General features: G+C 43.5%; 2 protein-coding genes and 1 long non-coding RNA gene across 7 annotated transcripts in view; 2 read left to right on the forward strand and 1 right to left on the reverse strand.

Moving 5' to 3' along the window:
* Positions 1–456: 456 nt before the first annotated feature.
* On the forward strand, positions 457–12,513 carry ARL14EPL (ARF like GTPase 14 effector protein like). 2 transcript variants are annotated; one of them, XM_071802127.1, is made up of 5 exons: positions 457–542; positions 5,053–5,134; positions 8,743–8,862; positions 10,305–10,444; positions 10,820–12,513. In XM_071802127.1, exons 2-5 carry the CDS (start codon positions 5,111–5,113, stop codon positions 11,040–11,042), a joined length of 507 nt encoding a protein of 168 aa, XP_071658228.1. In that variant the 5' UTR covers positions 457–542; positions 5,053–5,110; the 3' UTR covers positions 11,043–12,513. The 2 variants fall into 2 exon arrangements, with proteins under 2 accessions (XP_071658228.1, XP_065717778.1); XM_065861706.2 differs by lacking the exons at positions 457–542; positions 5,053–5,134 and adding an exon at positions 7,790–8,296.
* Positions 3,983–20,077, reverse strand: LOC139826408 (uncharacterized). The gene is made up of 3 exons (XR_011736442.1): positions 17,695–20,077; positions 9,391–9,472; positions 3,983–4,711 (listed from the first exon to the last, which is right to left on the reverse strand). It is a non-coding gene; the product is annotated as an uncharacterized lncRNA (long non-coding RNA).
* The window catches only part of COMMD10 (COMM domain containing 10), a 130,099-nt gene continuing 129,413 nt past the window's right edge, over positions 19,772–20,457 (forward strand). For all 4 annotated transcript variants that reach the window (XR_011736441.1, XM_071802126.1, XM_065861120.2 and 1 more), the window contains exons 1-2: positions 19,772–19,858; positions 19,992–20,082. Coding sequence is in view for 3 of the 4 variants with exons in the window: in XM_071802126.1 (XP_071658227.1) it covers positions 19,827–19,858; positions 19,992–20,082 (123 nt within the window). In the remaining variant the exon portion in view is untranslated. The remainder of the gene's footprint in view (positions 19,859–19,991; positions 20,083–20,457) is intronic.

A 20,457-nucleotide genomic window follows, 5' to 3' on the forward strand; every position in this document is an offset into this window, starting at 1 on the left:
ATTCTGGATGTCATCCCCAGGCACGTGGAGGAAAAGAAGGTTATCAGGAGTAGTCAGCAAGGGTTCACGAAAGGGAAATCATGTTTGACCAACCTGATAGCCTTCTATGATGGTATGACTGGCTGGGTAGACAAGGGAAGAGCAGTGGATGTTTTTCTATCTTGACTTCAGCAAGGCTTTTGACATCATCTCTCACAACCTTTTCATAGGCAAGCTCAGTAAGTGTGGACTGGATGAATGCATGATGAGATGGATCATGAACTGGCTGGATGGCAGAGCTCAGAGGGTTGTGATCAACAGCGCAGGGTCTGGTTGGGAGCCTGTAGTCAGTGGGGTTCCCCAGGGGTCAGTACAGGGTCCAGTCCTGTTCAGTCTGTTAATCAACGACCTGGATGAACAGACTGAGTGCACCCTCACCAAGTTTGCTGATGATACCAAACTGGGAGGAAAGGCTGACACACCAGAAGTCTGTGCTGCCACTCAGCAAGATCCAGACAGACTGGAGGACCGGGCAGAGAAGAACCTGATGAAATTCAACAAGGGTAAGTGTGGGTCCTGCACCTGGGGAGGAATAACCCCAGACACCAGTACAGGTCAGGGGATGACCTGCTGGAAAGCAGCATTGTGGAGAAGGACTTGGGAGTTCTGGTCAGCAACAGGTTGACCATGAGCCAACAATGTGCCCTTGTGGCCAAGAAGGCCAGCAGTATCCTGGGGTGCATTAGGAAGAGTGTGGCCAGCAGGTCAAGGGAGGTTCTCCTCCCCCTCTACTGGTGAGGCTGCATCTGAAGTACTGTGTCTGGTTCTGGGCTCCACAGTTTAAGAGGGATAAGGAATAACTGGAGGGAGTCCAGTGGTGAGAGACGAAGATGACTAGGGGCCTAGAGCACCTTTCCTATGAAGAAAGACTGAGACAGCTGAGTCTGTTCAGTCTGGAGAAGGTTGAGAGGGCATCTTATCAATGTTTAGAAATTTTCTCTAGGGTGGATGTCAAGAGAATGGGACCAGATTGTTTTCAGTGGGGCTAAACAATAGGATGAGGGGCAACAGGCACAGGCTGAAGCATATAAGGTTCCACCTGAATATGAGGAGAAACCTCTTTACTTTGAGGGTGACAGAGCACTGGAACAGGCTGCCCAGAGAGGCTGTGGAGACTCCTTTTCTGGAGACATTCAAAACATACCTGGACACATTCCTGTGTAACCTTATCTGGGTGTTCCTGCTCCAGCAGGGGGATTGGACTGGATGATCTTTCGAGGTCCCTTCCAATCCCTAACATTCTGTGATTCTGTATTTTGAAGGATTATGTTGTATTCTTTTGGGTTCTGTGCTGTTCAGCCAGAATAAGGCTGTTAGCCCCTCAGTTGTGCCCCTATCCAAGCACTGGTCATCTGCTGTTCCTCAGCAGTGTCCGTGCCCTGGCATAAGTTGCCCACAGGTCTCAGCTGCCTTGGAGCTGTCCTTCCTCTGGCATCAAGCATCTCCAGCTGAGTCCACAACGTCTTCCATGTGTCTCCTCCAGTTTGTTTCTTTTGTTTTCTCCTGTCCCCCTACTGCTCTTTATTAAATATGTTTGAGCAGGGATGCTATGTGTTACACTGTTGAGCTGCAATTTTGGGGTGTGATGGTCTGTTTTTTTTTTTCAATTTCTGAGCTGGCTGGACACAGCTGTTAGGACACAGGGCAGTTCCTGTCCCACCAGCAGCCCCCACTGCCTAAACCCTGACAGTTCTGATCAATACAGTCCCATAGTCCCCATTGCAGCTGCCAGCACCAGCTGCCTCACAGTACATAGCTTCCAGCTTTTCTCCAAATGCCAGGGCTGGCACTAAGAAATCCTGTGTCACTGCTTTATCCCCTTGCTGCCATACACTCTCCTTGCCTGTTTCTCCATCACTGCAAGCCAAGCTGTTCCCAGTAGGAAGAGGGACTTCAGAGCTGTTTAAGTCAAAGTCCAAGAGCACCAGCCCACCAGTCCTCTGCAGCTCCTGGCACAGCTGCCCTGCTGCCCCACTCTGCCCATGCCTCCTTTCCTCCCTGGTACCCTGAGGAGCCTCCCAGGCAGGTGAGGGGAAAGTATCCTGTTTTGGGGCCTGGGTGGACAAGGTGTGAACATTGATGGCAAAAAGGACTTGACTTTGGGAAATTAATTTTATTTACTTCCAATTTAAATAGACTCGGACAGTGAGAAACAAACCCAAAACTTAAACCACCACCTTCTCCCCACCCTCCCTCTTTCCCAGGCTCATCTTCACTCCAACCTCTTCCACCTCGTCCCCTCTAGCCCAGCGGGAAGGAGGAATGGGAGCCGAGGTCAGTCCATAACTGCTCCTCTCTGCTGCTCAAACTGCCCCAGCATGGGGTGCCACCCCCATGTTCCTCCAGGGAACATCCACCTGCTCCACCGTGGTGTTCCCCAGGGCTGCGGGGGCCTCTCTGAAACACCTCCCCACCGACCTTGGTGCTTGCACTGGTGTTTCTCACTTCGTGGCTTTTTCATTTTCCCCCCTCACTCCTCTGCTCGACTGGCATCTCTGCCCTTTCTCCATGAGGCTTCCCCAGAGGAGCTGCCAGCTCGGCCTCCTGCAGCCGACCAGAAGCGGCTGAAGCCCTCAGCCCCCGCCCGCGGAGCTCCGTGCACCTGCCAGCGCCCGGACAAGCCGGTACACACAGGCACATGGCGCTTGAAGAGGGAATATCATTGTAACCTATATGCGACAGGGAGGGAGGAACAGCGAGGACGGCAGGTGTGGGGGTAGGGAGGCGAGCAGTCGCCCGTAACTGGAGGAGGAACCCCGCGACCCCGCCTGTGGGACGCCCAGTTCCGGCGGCAGCACCGAGCGCCGGAGGGTGTGGGGAGGTGGGACCCAGCCCTGCTGCCGAGGCAGCCCCCCTGAAGCCGGTCAAGAAAATGATGCTGCCACATTCAGGCTTCGGGAGTGGTAACAAAGCGGCGGGCAGGAGCAAGCGGCTGCTGCTGCCGCTCCTTTGCCTGTGCGGAGGGCGCGGCGCTACATGAGCCAGGAGGTGGCCTGTCAGCAGCCCGAGTGCCGGGCTGGGCGGCAGGGAGGATGAAGGAGTATGTTTTGTTCTGTCCTTGTGCCTCAAACAAGCCTTTCACAACCTCTTCTCCTTGCCGTCTCAGCCACTAACGTTATCTCCCTGCCTTTCATGTGTTGCCCCCCTGTCAGCTCCCTTCCGACCCCGACTGCTGATGGTTTGAACATCCAGGGAGCAGAAGAAACAAAAACACCTGGTAAACCTGACAGTTTAGAAAAAAATGGAGGAGGAGGACGAGGGAGATACGAATTATAAAATCGGAGGAACACCACTAAGACCTCACTCTGTGTTAATGTTTTAACGACAAAATCATAGAGCCCCAAGAAACTATTTTTTAGTGGGAGAAGAACGTTACAGACCAATTTTTGACACAGAAAAATGCATTTTTTTTTTTTTTTCTCTTCATCTGCCCTGTTTGTACTGACTGCAGGGTGCTACTGAGCACACTGTGCCACAGAGTGCACTGAAGCATACAGGGAGCAATCAGCTCGACATTGGGTTACTGCCATGACAATTAAAAGAAATTTAATGAATCTGTAACCATTTATCTCCTTTTCTTTCTCCCTCCCTCCAGTAGTAGGGACTTTTGTATCATATCTCCTGAGGCATATTTAAGCTCACATGCTCATGGTGGGGAAGACTTGTCCCTTTAGGAACCGTTAGGAGTTTCTGCACCAGGATCAATCTCTCTAAATGTCACCTAAAACTTCAACCTACATGTATATCCTCACTTTCAGCCTAACACCCACTCAGTAATAACCATTCTGACTAGATTGCAGGCTGCACTTTATCACATATGTGATGATAAGCAAATATCATAATTCATGAACGAACTCAGAAAAAGTGCTGATACACCTGTGTAAGTATTAGCAAAATGGAAGAAAAGGTGATATTAAGCATAAGGTGGTTTAATTATAATTTTTGTGTTTATAGAGCTAATAATTCCTAGTTTCTCCATTGTGTATAATGTGGAGAAATTAGAAGAATAGTGGAAAAATGCAGGAGAATAAAACATGTTGTAGGTTTTAATTTGTGTCTTACTGTTGTATGAGTACCTTGGAGACTGTGATTTCCCCCCTCCTCCCCCTTAGGGGATTTCTGGTTTATTTTTCACGACAAGGAAAACAGTCTGTGGAACAAAATGAAGGTATGTATAGCAGTATTTAAATAATCTAGCTAAGGTCTGCTGCTAGGATGTTACATCAGCTTTTGGTCTTGGAAGTGTTTAAAGGGAAATAAAATAGCATGGTAAATAATAAATTTACTTGCTCTCAGGCTGGGTTGTGAAATACCTGAGAGAATTGATGGATATGGCTGATGAAGATATTTGTCTAAGCACAACAGGAGAATTTATAAGACTTGACAGTTTTGGATGTTTTTTAGGATTTAGTTGTGTTCTAGGAAAGAGTAATGAAAGCCATAAATGATTGCAGCACGCTGGCAAACAGCATCTAGAGGTATCAGGAAGAGACTGCGTTGTCTTCACTAATGCAACAAACAATCCTGAAAGGCAGCAAGCTGAACTGTGAGGATGCATTGTCACTTCAGCTGTTGGGAAGCATATTTATTTGATGAATTTTGGCTATTGGAGATGGTAAACAGAATCGAGAATGTTTTGTCTGAAGTGGTAAAACATTCCTATGTCCATGTCCTAAAAAAAAAAAAAAAAAAATCATTTTTTTAAAAAAAATGCAGTATTTACTAGAGTATTTACTAGAGTAGTTACTAGGGGGTTTTTTTGTTTACTCACCTTTAAGAAAAAAAAGCTCTAAGAAATATATTTGCTCTCTGAACATACAAAAGATGCAAGTAGTAAATGAGGACTCTCATCCCAGTTCATATCATTTCTCTATTTCCAGTCTTTGTGCTATGCGCTATATAACAGCCATAATAAAGACAGGAAGTGTGAGGTCCTTTAAGACAGTTACCTGGCACGATCCTCAGCCTGCTTCTCTGAGGAGCATTATTTTGATTATTTGTCTTCTGTTTCAGTCACTTCGGGACTGATGTCATACTTCCACTATCAGAGGAATTGTGCAGCAGTAAACTCATGCTGTGCCAGACCCTTCCTTCGGTAAGTGCAATTTAAAATTCTGGAGAACCTCCTTTCTCACTTACTGATTACTTTGAGCTGAATATACCCACTTCAGAACTGCAGGTTTTCAGAAGGTAAGTCTGGCAGACCTCTTCTGCCTATTGCATGACAACTAGAAGATGCACATGATTTTCATAATTATTTCTCACAGTTTAGCTACGCGTTCCCTCACTTCCAGATACAACAGAAAGGCTCTTGATTTGGGAGTGAAAACTCATGAAATTTGTTTTATTCTACTGGGAGAGGGCAAGACTGGCTCCTCCAGACTCCTATCACAGAATTGGCCATTGCTCTCTCATCAGTTTTCTGGGAAAAAAGCTGAATTACAAGAGATGAGACCTATTTCTTTATCTGGTCTGTGTTTCCCAGGTGGCTTCAAGGCCACCTTGTGACCACACATGCTAATCTGGGGCTATAAGAGAAGGCACAGACTAGTTGGTAAGTGGCCTTTCCACATCTTTACAGCTCAGTCCATAGCTGATCATGAGGAAGATTAACTTATTCTTAGCTTGGCTGGCACCAGATGTCCTATAGTGATTTCAAGATGAATATGTGAATGTGCCACAAATCTGACTGCTGGTTTCTGAGCCCAGACATCTCTTCAGAGCTAAGGAAGATGTGACTATTGCAATGGGTCAGTCTAATCCATGTGGGCATAAGAGGATTAAAGCCATACAGACAGCATTTTGTCTTGCCCTGGCAAAGGTGGTGAACACACATAACAGATCTCAGCCAGAAAGTCTCCAATGGCATGAACAAATACAACTTGAAAACAACATGCCTTCACTCTGGCAAGCCCTGCAGAGATACTAGCTTCAGGGTGCTGAGATCAAGCATCCTCGAGTATCTGGAATGCGGGTCACCACATTTCACACCAGCTGAAATATTTAGCAGTGCAGTCTGCAAGGATCATAAATAGGAATATTAAATTCTTGAAAGTGCAGATACAGGAAAATATTTCTCCTATGAAAATCATAAACAAATGCAGTCCTTCCAAATCCCAACATCTTCTGAAACTGTTTTCTGAGCAGAAACATCTGTCTCTTGGATAAGACCAAGCCTCTTTTAATATAACTCAGCCTCTGATTTTCTTCCTCCCTTAATCTGCTTTTATCCTTGTCAGCTGTGCCAAGAGTTTGAGCTGAAATTGCCTGTTTTCAGCTATATGCTCTGGCATGGGATGTTGAGATGTGGATTATCACCTCCAGGAAGTTCCTGCTGTTTTTAAAAGCTGTGGGAGAACACAGATATTGATGGCAGAAGTGTGCAATTGATGGTTGTCCCCAGAGCTGAAATTTTTGTGGAAGAGACTAGGGTTCAGTGCATTGCCCCTGCATTATCACTACAGCCAGACCAAAACCATTAGATGAAAAAACTCTGTGTCAGGGCCAGGAATACTTTCCTTTGGATAATTAGGTTCTGCAGACTTGAGAGTGAATGTCTGAGCCCCACAGTCTCCTTCATTCCGCTAGCCCCCTTTCGAACATGCTATAGAGGATATTCAGTCCTGTGAGGCTCACACATTTCTGAATCTTGCAAACTGCCTCATTTTTGAGTATCTTTCCTGGAGATTAAAATTTAAAACTTTGTCTTTACAATGTACATGGAGACAGAAAGTTCTACATTTTCTGTGCAGGACATTTTCATCAAGGTGCAAAGGCATTTGAAACATGTTTGGAACAAGATGCTTTTTCCTTTTGTGCTGATTCTTCAAAAGTGTCTTTTTATTTTGGGTACTTGGCTCCAGATAACTGCTAGAACTTACTTTCCAAAGAACTCAAATATTTACACTACCACAGGACACGTGGGAATTCTGCATGCCTATGCTGGTAGCTGCTGTTGGCTGTTCTACTCCTGAACCCTGCACACTGTAATACAGCAGGAACAGATGATTGTCATGCATACTCATAAAGTGCTTTAACAATGCTAGATGTACAGCTGGACACAAGAGGAGATGTAGGAAATAAATCCTCATTGGGAGTCCAAATTTAGTGAAAATTAAGAACAATACTCAATTTCTCTGGAGCTGTGGCCTTCATTCTTGTTTTAGTTGTAGTGCCTGAGCAAATTTCCAGTAGGAAAGCAGGCTCCTCCATAGAGCAAATATTAATTGCCTGGTGATAGCTTTCCTTTTCTAATTCTAAAAAGATGCTCAAGTGTCAGGACTAAGACCGTTGCTGCAGAGCATCACATTGTTAACAGTGTCACCATCTTAGTCGCTCTTCAGGTCACTGAAGCGGAGAAAGGGAAAGCCCTTCTGAAACAGGCTGTTTTCACCTCTCAAAAAAGCGTCCCCTCCTGTTACTCCAAGGTCTCTTCCTTCTCATTGCTATTCTCACTTTGATTGTTGCCCCGCAGAGAGGGTCCACAACAGAGGGTCCGCAACAGAGGGAACTAAGGGCCTGGACAGCTCTCCTGCTTCTCGCAGAGGTGCTGGCCCTTTGGCAGTCAGGAAAGGAAGATCTTCTCTGGGACAGGGTTTGGGCAACAATCCTAAAGTGCAGGTAACCTGGCAGAGACCACAGCACTACATTTCAGAAGCAATGGGAGGGACTGGGTGGCACCTGGGGAAGGGTTGGAGCAACTCCAAAAAACCTTAGATATTTCTGATGGTGTTTGGGGTAAAAGTCTGAGACACTGGAACTGTATGTATTGCATCAAAAGTTTTAACTAAGAAGAAGTAGCTAACATCCATCCTGAATGGCTGCCACCACCGTTCCTGTGTGACAAGGTGAGGTGATGGATGCCATTTGTAGGACAGACTCACAGAACCCACAGTCCTCCCTGGGTGCTTTGTTAGCTGAGTGAGAGGTGCGCTTTTTTCCTATTAAACCTAAAAGCTATGCATTCTATTTGTACACAAAATCTTTCGCAAAGCTAAGGACTGAGATTTAAAAGCCAGGAAGTTTTCTCTTAGTCCATTGTTTGAAGACCTCAGGAGGGAAATTGTGACTGCAGGAAACAGCCGAGTTGCTATGGTCACAGTTCTGACACACGCTTGGGGTGTCCACGAATAACGTCAAAGAACACTCCCAGGTCCCTCCTGCTCCTCCAGAACCCCACTCGCTGCTCCCCGTGGCCGCTTTTTTTTTGGAGCCGTGCAGAAACGAACCGCAGCTCGGACAAGGGTGTCACCTGGTGGTAAGCGAAATGACTGCTCCTGCCTGCTGTTGTCTCCATCTGCCCTGCACATCGCCGGCTGCTCTTGCCTGCTCTGTGGGAACGCCGCTTCTCACTTTTACATGAAAAGTGACGATGCGGTGAAGCTGTGCCAGTAACAGATGCAGAGTTGACAGCCTTTCTTTCGATCTCTGTGTTATTCAAACACTTGAGATTTTCTGAGAGTTGCTTAACGAGTAATAAGAGCGGCTTTGGTGAAACAGCTTTTGCATGTGTTAGTTATATTAACACATTTTTAACATTGAGGTTGATGCTAAGCCACATTTTGTTCTGCATTTGCTGTTGGTTCGGAATACAGAAAAGCCTATTATGGTATCGCCTGCTCACCTTAAAACCTTCACTTAAAATTCTGTGGATCTCACACTTTTGTATATGTCTAACACATATGTACGTATGTATTTCACAAGAGTGGCAACATGAGCTATGATATGGAAGAAAACACCAAGAAAAGCAATTCTGCCCAGGAAACATCTGCAGAAGGAAATTTCTCTCCTCCTAAGGACTGCTCAGTAACACAAAAAAACACGGTATGACTTCTCCAGTACCATTTTATTATCAAGATACTTACACTTGCCTTCAATTTCTTCCATAATTACAAAAATAAAAAGCTGGACTCAATAGGGAATATCAATAATAACAACACTGAAATGAGTCAAGTTTGCAGTGCAGTGATTTAGAGGGCTAAGAGCACTTATGAGGTCAAGTGAAATAGGAAGTAGGGAAATAGGAGAGTAGCCTTAGAGAGAGAACTATCTCTGTAGCTTATTGTTTGTTTCCAACTTGAAATTGCGTAATTTATGATCACAGACAGTGATGATGCTGAAGCATATTTCTGCACTGAAAATCTACCCCAGACTCAAAAGCAGAAACATCTTAATAATATAGATACATGAGATTGCCCTGTAGGTTTTCAGGAGGATGCAACTGAAGAGGCACAGCATTAACCACCTTGTACCTAAGTGTACTCAAGTACATGGATATTTCTAAATCACTGTATCAGCAGATTAGACTGAACTGCCACTGTTTTCCCCACAAGAAGCAATGAAGGCACTCACTTGTTTGTGAAAAATCACTTTGGACTCTGAAAGAAATTACAGCCCCAGGGAAACTGAAGGGTGGTGAGTCAGGTCCATTTACCTATGAGTAGAAAAGATGAATTTGTATGTACATTTGTGCCTTTGCATAATGAATAACAAGTGCATTTTCACTGTGCACAGTCATCTGAAGAGAAGTTGTTTGACACAATGCCCATGTATGTTTACATTGGCATTAGGCATGATTGTCAACACACATGGGCTACGTGGAATGGCAATACACAGAGCTGAAGCTTTAACCTTGAAAACTATTCAGCAGTTTTAGCTAATTGCAAATAATTCCATAAAATAGGCAAGAAAATTCTCCCTCTTACTTCTCAAAACTGTGCTCAGTTTAGCTGCTTTATTTTGTCAGTGATTCTTTCATACTCTTTACTTGTGCAAATGCTTCCTTCCTGCACTAGTTGCTCCTCCAGACATTCTCTTGCCCTCAGATTGTTTGAACAAAGATGGGTTCTAGGTATCTGAGTGAACAGTGAAGATAAGGGTGAATCCAGCTGAGATGCTTATATTCAAAGTACTTGTTTTTACATTATGGATAAAGGTGAAGAAAATATTACATGATTCTGCCTCCCACAAGACAACTTTCAGACTCTGTGCCACTGTACCATAGTCATGTAATCAGTGTCACTGTTGTTCCCCCTCCTGTCAGGATGCACAGTTGGTCAAAGGAATACTCAACAGTTAGACAAGCAACCATTTTATACAATGTGCTCTTAATTTAAGTTGCGTTTTCCATCGTTTTCCTATCTGTGTGGTTTAATTTATCAAGAATACTAACTTTAATGTCATTTGGAAGCCAGTGGGGACACCTGGAAGCTAATAAGTATTATTCCAATTGTACTAATTATAAACTTTCTGCTATTTTTTTATAGCAACAACTTGATAAACAATTAAAATGCTTAGCCTTTCAAAATCCAGGACCTCAGGTAGCTGACTTCAATCCTGAAACCAGAAAGCTGAAAAAGAAAGCATTCATGTCACAGATGAAACAAGCTTTTTTTTATAATCCCAAGTAAGATGTGCTAATTTATTACATATTTTACTTTAAAAATAAAAGTCTAGTATGCTGTTTACTAAATGCAAATGAAATAAATAAAAGCATTAATATTTTGCAGAGAGATTTCTTATTACACATAAGAGCTGTGCAGGGAAAACAAATTCTTTTCTGTGTGACTTAAGAGAATTTTGATTTACTTCTTTGGTATACCTTCATTTTTAATAACAGTGGCTGTTGCAATTAGGATGTAATGCTGATATTTCATTATGCTGTGAGGTTGTTAAAGAGGAAATATGTGTTCCTGAACAGATGCTTTCCACATTTGTTTGGTATTAGTCTTCAAAAATGTTAAAGCATTCTCTGAGAATCACTTTTTCTTCTTTTTCGCAGAACTACAAAGAAGTATGACAAAGATGGCAGGCTGCTCTGTAATAACATCGATTTGTGTGATTGTCTGGAAAAGAACTGCCTGGGTTGCTTCTATCCTTGCCCCAAATGCAATTCAAACAAATGTGGACCACAATGTCGCTGCAATAGAAAATGGGTTTATGACACAACTGAGACTGAAGATGGGAATGTGATCAGTGTGTTTCCATTTTCTGTCCCTGACTGATTTTGTTCAGATAGCTTTTGCGCATGAGCAAAGTTCTTCTTTCTTTGCATTTTATTGAAGTAAATCTTGTCTTTATGAATTGTTTCTAGTGAAGTGCCTGGCAGTGGTGCTTGTGCTTCTTTATTGCTGCCTACCTAGCAGACTTTAACCTTCCCCATTAAATAAAAGTATGTATTTCATTCTTCCTCATCCTTGCAAGCTGTACTGAGGCATCTGGTCCTCTCTAAATCTTGACTTTCTAAAACCGAAGGTGTCTGAGATGCTGCGGCATGACAATTTTCTTACTCTGGGAAGCCAAACCACATTACTTGTAATGAGTTTTTTTCTTGCTCATTTCCCTGCTTGTTCATTTACTCAGATGTGTGACACAGCTCTTTCTTTTGTGAATGCTTGTCCAAGTGTCTTTTCCTCTGATGCATTCATGTCTTGTACAGATGAGGCAGGAGTAATTTGAGATAACACTGTTCTTTGAAACTAGGTCACCACGTTTCATGTCCCTCTCTATATAAAACACGGAAGAGTGGAAACAACTCTGCAATTCTTTCTTGCTGCCCAGGCTACAAGACTGAAACCAACATGTTCAGTCAGCTTTTTTTTTCTTTTTATAGCACATGGTGCACTCAACCTTGATCAGTCATTAATTACATAGCTAGAGGTAAACAGATTGGGTATTTTAGCCTCTGGACAGAGAAGTCCCTTCAGTTCCAGGAGTTTCCTCTTAATGAAAGACACGACAGATTTGAAATACTGTAGCTTATACCCAGTCTTCTTATGAGGCAGGTGTTCTCAGGAGTGTGATGGGCACTTATACCCTTTTTGAGGAGTGAGAGATCCTCTGGGTCTTGAAGTGGGGAAGGCTGCAGGTTGCCACAGCTGATCTCCAGGAGTGTGCTGTTATTGGAGTAATGGCTCCCTGGGTCTAGCGTTTGTTTTTGAGGAGACTCTCCCAACTTTGAATGTGGTATCACTTTTTTCCTCTACAAGAGGTCATTCTCTGTGGACAAAAACCTCCTGCTTCAAGGCAGAGATGTCTCCCAGAAGAAGAAACTTCCTGGAACAGATCCCAAGAATGCCTTAACACTACAGTATCCTTCTGACCTGATAACTCAGAAAGGCTTGCTGCTCCTCTCCACTAATGACACCTCAGTACTTAAGCTTGTAGCATAAAAACACCCAGTACCAAAAACCTTCGTAGGAATATTTTCTACAGTGGTTAAAACACCCTCCATTCAGCAGTCAGTCTGGTGTTGTTCTCTCATCTGCCTCACTGGTTGCAAAGTATTCTTTGACTTGTGCTGGGCATCCAAACAGCCTACGTCACCTCTGAGCTGTATTTCTAAAAGGAGGTGGAAATCCTACCAATGTACCCAGGGATTGGCTTCTTGTTCTAGGTATGCCACAGACTCAATCTGGACTTGATTGAATAAGCAGACCTTCAAGAAGATAAAGTTGATTTACATGGACAGGAAGATGGCAGCCTTCCTTTGGAACAGCCTCGAGATCTGAATTGGACAGGTTTCAATTAGCTTCACTTTCTTTCCACTTAAAGGCAAAAACCCAAATAGTTTCTCAAGTGGATTCCTGTGATAAGGCCACATGTTAAATTTTTTGAGTAATGTGATTAAACCCAGATTGGTGTAAATCTTATAACAACAGGATTGTATCAATTGGTGTTACTCTGTAGTTTTTAACATGGACTGTGCATCTGTCACAATCATAGCTAAATGCAAAGTGTAAGAGAATTCCATCATGAATGCACTTAGTGCAACATTGAAAATACAACACAGAACCTGAAAAAAACAAAAGTGAGAGCCAAGAAAAGGAAAATGAAATAAGACGATGTTGCAGATGCAGTTCTGCTGTGGCTTGAAAATTGCTCTTTATTGTTGCAATGATCCTGCCAACTTTTCCCCCAGTTCCAAATGAGCAGCTGACAGACCACAAATATAATCCCTATTAGGGCAGTTGTACATGGAGAGGGGGGAGGAAGAAAGAAAATGACCAGTGTCAAACCTATGTTTATACTGATTATGAAACTTAGTAGTAGAGACGTATATAAAAATAACAACAGAGTGCACATATCTGATGGGTATTTTTAGGCAATTACATACTGCTCCATTGCATGATGTTGTGGTTTTAAATAAAATTCGTTAGCAGAAAAGGCAGAGAACATTTCTTAGACTCTTATGAAATTGGCCCCTCTACAGATGACACTAGATCATCTTTATACCTTATGTCAGTCTAAACAATGTTTTTCCCTATGGAATAAGTTTGCTTTAGAAAGCTAATGTTTAATATAAAGAGAAGCAGATCAATGAACGTTCCATAATGTCTGTTGGTCCTCCTCTCTCTCCCTTCCTCAAACTCCCATCCCCTGATTGTGCAAGTTAAACAGTTTCTGACACTGTCAACTTACTTTACCTGTGTTTTCTTTGTCAACATGGCTTCTTTGCTCATGGCTACCAGTGATCCAACTGTGGCTTAAGGAGACATGGAAACACAGGTACATATTAAACTACAGCCCAGCTAAGATACCATCTCTCAGTCTCTTGCCTAAAAATCGATCCAGTTTGTTTCATTTGGATTCTTTGTGACTTCCACCGTATTTCCCTTGCTTGCAGTCCATCTGGAAGGAGATATTCACCCTCTGCTTTCTTAGATGTTATTACTACAAAGAAGTCAAGCTCATAGAAATGAATAACGTGCTCCTGTATGAGTTTTGTAAAGGTAAAGCTGGTTCTGTCTCTACTAACCTCCTGTGCACTTGGGAATTGTCTTACTGGGATCCTTTTAATTTCAAAGACTCCACTGTGCATCTCCTGCCATTTACAAACTTGAAAACCCAGAACACAAAGCACAGAATCTTCTTGTTTGCCTTCATTGTACTCCATTAGACATTAAGCCAGGAAGTTAGCCACTAAAGACAATTCGTCTATACTTCTCAATATCAGAAGTTGTCACAGCTCTGAGGAAAAGAACACAACAGCTGTCCTTGCATATTGCATTGGATGCTTACAGCTGCTCCTAAAGCAACAGCCAACTTAAAGGAAATATTAACAGTTTTATTATCATGTGTCTCAGAAGAGGCCACAAATACTATGACTTTAAAGATGAAAGGTGTGCTAAAGACAAAGAACACCCAAAGGTTTATCAGGTGAGTTAGGAGATGGGAGTTTTGAATAAGGTGTCAGGCCAAAGCTGTCCTGGGGCATGAGGCTTATTAGCCAGCCAGCTGTACCAAGGCCACTGCTTCCGTGTCTGCTTTTGTTTCTATGCTAATAAATGGGCAGAATTATGCTAACTGTGCACTTGCTCAGTGTTTGCAAATCCTTCCACAATGAAAACTTAATAATTATTTTTATAAATCCTTTTATGTGAAGGCTCCATGATTACTAATCTGCAGTTACATATATAACATAGCACCTCTGAAACACAGATTAGGAATAAAATAGACTAGAGCACTGTAAAACGACAGGCAGAAAATGGAGACTTTTTCCCAAAGCAACCTCCCAAATTTTGTATGAAAATTGCTACAGGATTCCTGTCCACATGGAGACCTAACGTTAGCTAAGTGCAGTAAACTGAATGGTATTCAGTTTACATACAGTGCTTTAAAATTGATGGACGGTCAGCCCTGGGAGAAGTCACATCTGTGGTTCCAGAAAGCCTAGGTATTTCAATCACAACCTCAGACCACTGAACTGTTCTTCCTGGCTTAAAACAAACTTCTGTATATGGTAAGGTGCCATGCAATCCCACTGCATCATTTAGAGAAAAATAAGTCCATACTTTTATTGAACTTACACTAGCATGTGCCAGCATTTGTTGAGGTAAGAACTCTGCAGTTAATATTTACCAGTGTCTGTGATTCATACAAACACAGAAATGCATTTAAAATCAATCAAACAAAACCACTTTGAACTCTTTATCAGGCAATTTTCATGATCCTTTGAACACCTTCTATAAGAGCACAACTGAACTTTCTCTATATACATTCACACCAGAGTAGAATACAGATTTTATTCACTTAAGTGGGGAAACCAGAAGAGCTTGACTAAAGAAGTATAGACTGATACTTTCGGGATGAATATTTAAAGATGCCTTAGATAAATACTTGCACCAAAAGCATTACAGTTGCTGCAGCTCTACTGAATTTCTTAGCTACTGATGGCAAAACTGATTGTAGATTCTTCAATACATTGTTTGCATTCTTACAAAATTTTAAAACAAACTATGCACGTTTCAAAATATATCGAGTCTGAGCTAAATGCAACGTTGAACATTAGTCAGAACATGATAGTTGCATTTCATTAACCCTAATTTGCAATCTTGGCACGAACTATGGAAAGATTACCTGTCCTATCATTTGCAGAGGGCAACACATCTTCTCTCCATTGCCTCCCCTCAGGTGCAAGTGCATGAATGGTGGTTCCTTATAGGATCACATCTGCTTGTACTATAATGGAATAAATTAAGACCTGTGGTCCACAGTTGAATCTCCTGTATGCTCACAAGTACCTTTGATTAAAGGGGTACACTATGCAGCCCTGATTTCCATCGTGAAGTTACCCCAATAATCTGACTGCTTTCACATCACTAGATGTAATAGTAAATGTTGCCATATAAGCACAAAACCAGCAAACAATAAAACACTATACAGAACCAATAGGCTCCCCTGCTGTTATTCGTAGTCCCCTGCCCTTACTCCTTCTGAGCAGAATCCAAAGAGTCCTGGTGATTTTAATGAGATCACTCATTCATTGAAAGGCAAATAATGACATGGAAAGATCCTTGGGTTGTTTCACAATGATGTCACAGGTAGCAACAGAGGAGTATTTATTTCTGGTAGATTTTAACTGAAACACTTAGAACACGCTTTACAAAAAAGAAGTATTTCTTCAACAGATTTCAAAAGTCTAGCTATTTAATACTAAATCAAAGGCACAATTCAATCCCTGCCACACAAATTTATAGTTTTCTAACTTCAATTGCTTAAGCAATTGCAAGTGAAAATTTATGTGAAACATTATTGCTTTATTTTCATTGAGTTGTACAACAATTATTTAGTCAATAAATAGTGTCAGGGATATTGTACAAATCAGATCTTGGAGGAGTTCAACAAGTTCTTTTGTGTGTTCCTTCAGAAGTAAGCAAAAACAAGACATGAAGATGACAGAAATAGGGGAAAGCTTGAGTGTAGACAGAATGGCATTGCAAGTAAGAGGCTATGGAATAAAAAGCAGATCAAAAGGGACTGAGAAAAAACAGAAAATAATACACTCAAAGAAATCAAGTCCTGGTAGGATCTTGAGAGCCTGTAGTTCTCAATACTGTATAAGCTTTGCTCACGTTCTACACATTCACTACCCATTTTTCATTAGGTATTTATCTTTGTGCTTTAAAACCTCTAATGAAAGAGATTATTCAACTTTCTCATGCAGTTTATTAAAGTGCTTTACTAACCTTGTGCAAAAAGTATTCCGTAATTCCTACCTTTACATCCTTTTCATGCTTTATACAATGTTTCACCTGACAACCACAGAAGTATTTTAAAAAACAGAGTCTAAATTAATTCTTACTGAAGGACAGGGTGATGAGAAAAGTCTGTAACACAGATCATAATCAAATAACATGAAGAACTGTTTGGTCTTTGTGAAGGAACAGAATATATAATATTTAGTAAGATTCCTAACTTTCATTAGCAGCTAAATGCTCTACAGTCTCAGTCACTGATGCATAAGATGTCATGGGATGTGAGCAGATTAATCCAAAAGCCCATACAACATCCATTTGCATGTCTAACTGGAATTTTTTGAGTCAAAATATTGGTAACAATTTGACTCGAAATATGTCTTAACTAGAGGGGTAGTTAAGACAACTGATAAAATGCATTAAATTGTGTAATATTAGCTCAGTGAAAAAAAGCTAATATTCACATTTGGAAAAATGGATCATGGATACAAGTACTAAACAATAATAAATGAATGGATGTATGCATGAGAATTCTTATTTTTATAATTCTTTTTTTAGCATGAGAAAAGGTATTAGGAAAGAAAAATTATTTAACGGTGTACTTGACAAGATCTTGTCAGCTTAGCTTCATTATTTATTATTTCCAGTCAGGTGCTCTCTTTCCTGTCTTTCTTCAGTGAAGCTTTGAACATGGAACGGTGGAAGAAGCCTCCAGAGGCCTCAAACTCAAACTTTCTGTGTGAAGCATGTCCAGCCAGAGGAGGTTTCTCAGGATCCTACCCAGCTGGGTTTTTAATGTTCATTGTTTTGACTATTCATTTGATGCAGCAAAGTGTGAAAGAAAATACTTTAAAATAGGTCCATATGATTATAAAACCAGAGAACTGGCAGCAAACCTGAGTGGCACATGCAATTCCTATATCACCTGGAACTTATTTTAAAATATGTAAGCAATTGTCTGGACTTCCAGTCGCCCCTGCTCATTTCGAATGAACAATCTGTATAAAATTCTGCTCTCAGGGGAGATTTCCTAGAACATGAAGTTACGTTAGTTCAATGTGGAGTAAAATACTAATTTTTCTTTTCCAGCTTAATAAATTTCTTGCAAGAGTATGGACTTTTCATGTTTTATAAGAGTACAGAAAAACAGATGAAATAGTCAAATGTAATCATACTTCACCTCAGCAAAACAGCTTCAAAAACGTAGCTGCCTTTCATAACAGCGATGTGCATTCAGCAATGGTGGGTCCAACTTCTGGTAGGAGGTATAGTACAAATGTTGTTAAAGTCTCAGCCAGCAATTCTCTGCTTTGAAATTCCCATTGGAGTATGGCCAGGTTTGTCACTCTTTTTTTTCCTGAAGTTGGTTCTTAAGGCCAAATCTATTTAAATGACATTATATTTTCGAATTTCCTGGCTCTATTGAAGTTAATGACTAAATACCCCTCACTTCAACAGCCGCAAGATTTCAGCATATATGTTTATAGAACATTTCTTTACAGTACCTCAAAAAAATCCCAGCCTTTTCCCACCTGCCTCTTGACCCTACCATAATATATTACCATACACCTGACCCTTTGGGCCACATCTTATAAACTTTGACAGCTGCATTCAGAAGTCTTATGAGTATTCTTTTTTGGCTTCCTAGAAAAGAAAGACTTACAGAGGCATGTTGCCTGTTCCTCTCTTTGCTTGTCCCATCGTCTGTTGGGCCGTTTTTCATTTTCAGCCAGATCTGATGGAAACTAAGGGTCTCACAGACATGACACCATGCAAGGTAATATCCATGGAGTAGAAATTCCCAGTCCAGTGCTGCTTCCATGTGAGCTCAGATGTTAATGCTTTTGTGCATGTTGTTTGCCAAGCAGCTCGCATGTCACCCGAGGCACAACACGGTGTGTTCCGCACCTCACGCAGGAGGGTTAATCAGCGTGGGACAGGGGAGATTTTGGGGTTGTCACCTGGAAACAGGTTATTTGGGGAAGCTGGGAACACGGCTAGCAGCAGTTAGTTCCATGGCCTCTGGGATAATCTGCTGTACTAGCAAAGGCGCGACAACTCCGTTACGAGTTTGTGGCCCAGGAACAATTATTTCTGTGCTCCGCGGTTTGGAGCTGACCACAGAGGACAGGACGGGTCTGCGGGGCCTGGACAGGGCAAGGGGTCTCACACCCTCTGCACTTCACCTGTGTGATACACATGTGAGCATGGACAGCACGCAACAGAGGGTGAAACATGGGCCTCTGGCACCTTCTACTGGGCACTCGCAACTCTTTAAAACTTTTAAATACACAGATCTCAAGCCTGAGCTTTCCAATGGCGGTGGGGGGCTGCAAACCCGTGCGGGAGGCGCTGACAGGCTGCTTCTCACCGCTTCGCCCAATCACAGAATCACACAGAATCACAGAATGTCAGGGATTGGAAGGGACCTCGAAAGATCATCCAGTCCAATCCCCCTGCTGGAGCAGGAACACCCACATAAGGTTACACAGGAATGTGTCCAGGCAGGTTTTGAATGTCTCCAGAGGAAACTCCACAACCCCCCTGGGCAGCCTGTTCCAGTGCTCTGTCACCCTCACCATGAAGAAGATTCTTCCCAAATTTAAATGGAAACTCCTGTGTTCCAGTTTATACCCATTGGCCCTTGTCCTATCATTGGTTGTCACTGAGAAGAGCCTGGGTCCGTCCTCCTGACACTCACCCTTTACATATCTGTAAACATTAGATGAGGTCACCCCTTAGTCTCCTCCAAGCTAAAGAGACCCAGCTCCTTCAGCCTTTCCTCATAAGGCAGATGCTCCACTCCATCATCTTTGTGGCTCTGCGCTCCAGCAGTTCCCTGTCCTTCTTGAACTGAGGGGCCCAGAACTGGACACAATGTTCCAGGTGTGGTCTCACCAGGGCAGAGTAGAGGGGAAGGAGAACCTCTCTCGACTTACTAACCACCCCCTTCTAATACACCCCAGGATGCCATTGGCCTTCTTGGCCACAAGGGCACAGTGCTGGCTCACGGTTATCCTGCTGTCCACCAGGACCCCCAGGTCCCCTTCCCCTACACTGCTTTCCAACAGGTTGTTCCCCAACTTATATACTGGAACCTGGGGTTGTTCTTGCACAGATGCAAGACTCTACACTTACCTTTGTTATATTTCATTAAATTTTTCCCCAAGCCCCGAAGGCCGCCGCAGGTATATGCACCTACACCGAGACAGCGTGTGGGGGAGCGGAGCTCCGGCCGTGCCGTGACGGGGCGGAGCGGCGGCGCTTGGCCTCGCTGGGCTGCCGTCGGGGGGCGGGGCCGCAGCAGCAGCTATGGCGGCGCCGGTCGTGCCGGAGACTGACAGGTACCTGATGCTCCGGCGGCAGCGCCGCTCCCGCCCGCGCTCCCGCCGCCACAGGGCCGGGCAGTGCCTGGCCGCGGTGCCGGGGCGCGGCGGGGCCTGTGTCCCCCTGACCGCCTCCTCTCTTTCCGCGCAGCATCCGCCGGGCCGTGTCGCTGCTGAACGCCGTGGACTCGGGCCGATTCCCGCGGCTGCTCTCCCGCCTCCTCCAGAAGCTGCACCTGAAGGTCGGCGAGCGGCGGGGCGGGCGGCGGGGCGCAGGGTGCCCGCGGGGGCCGCGCTGCACAGGCAGCTGTGCCCGCCGGGCGGGGCGGGCGGAAGCGGCGGGTTGGCCTGCGCGGGAGTGGCGCTGGGCCGGGGCAGAGGCGGGTCCCGCCGGGCGGAACGGGATGAATAGCGAAGAAGTACAATCACTGGTTGTTTTATCACACAGTGCCACAAAGTCAAATAGACACTAAATCTAACCTTGGCACTAAACATTGCAGGGGAAACGGTCAGATAAGTGCTAAACCAGAAATTGTTGAGTTGAAGTGTCAGGTTTTGTTCATGCCCTTGCTTCATGTTTAGAAAAAAGCATAAAAAGAAATATAGAATTTGTTTTA

Source organism: Patagioenas fasciata, chromosome Z, assembly GCF_037038585.1.
Source record: "Patagioenas fasciata isolate bPatFas1 chromosome Z, bPatFas1.hap1, whole genome shotgun sequence".
NCBI lineage: Eukaryota > Metazoa > Chordata > Aves > Columbiformes > Columbidae > Patagioenas > Patagioenas fasciata.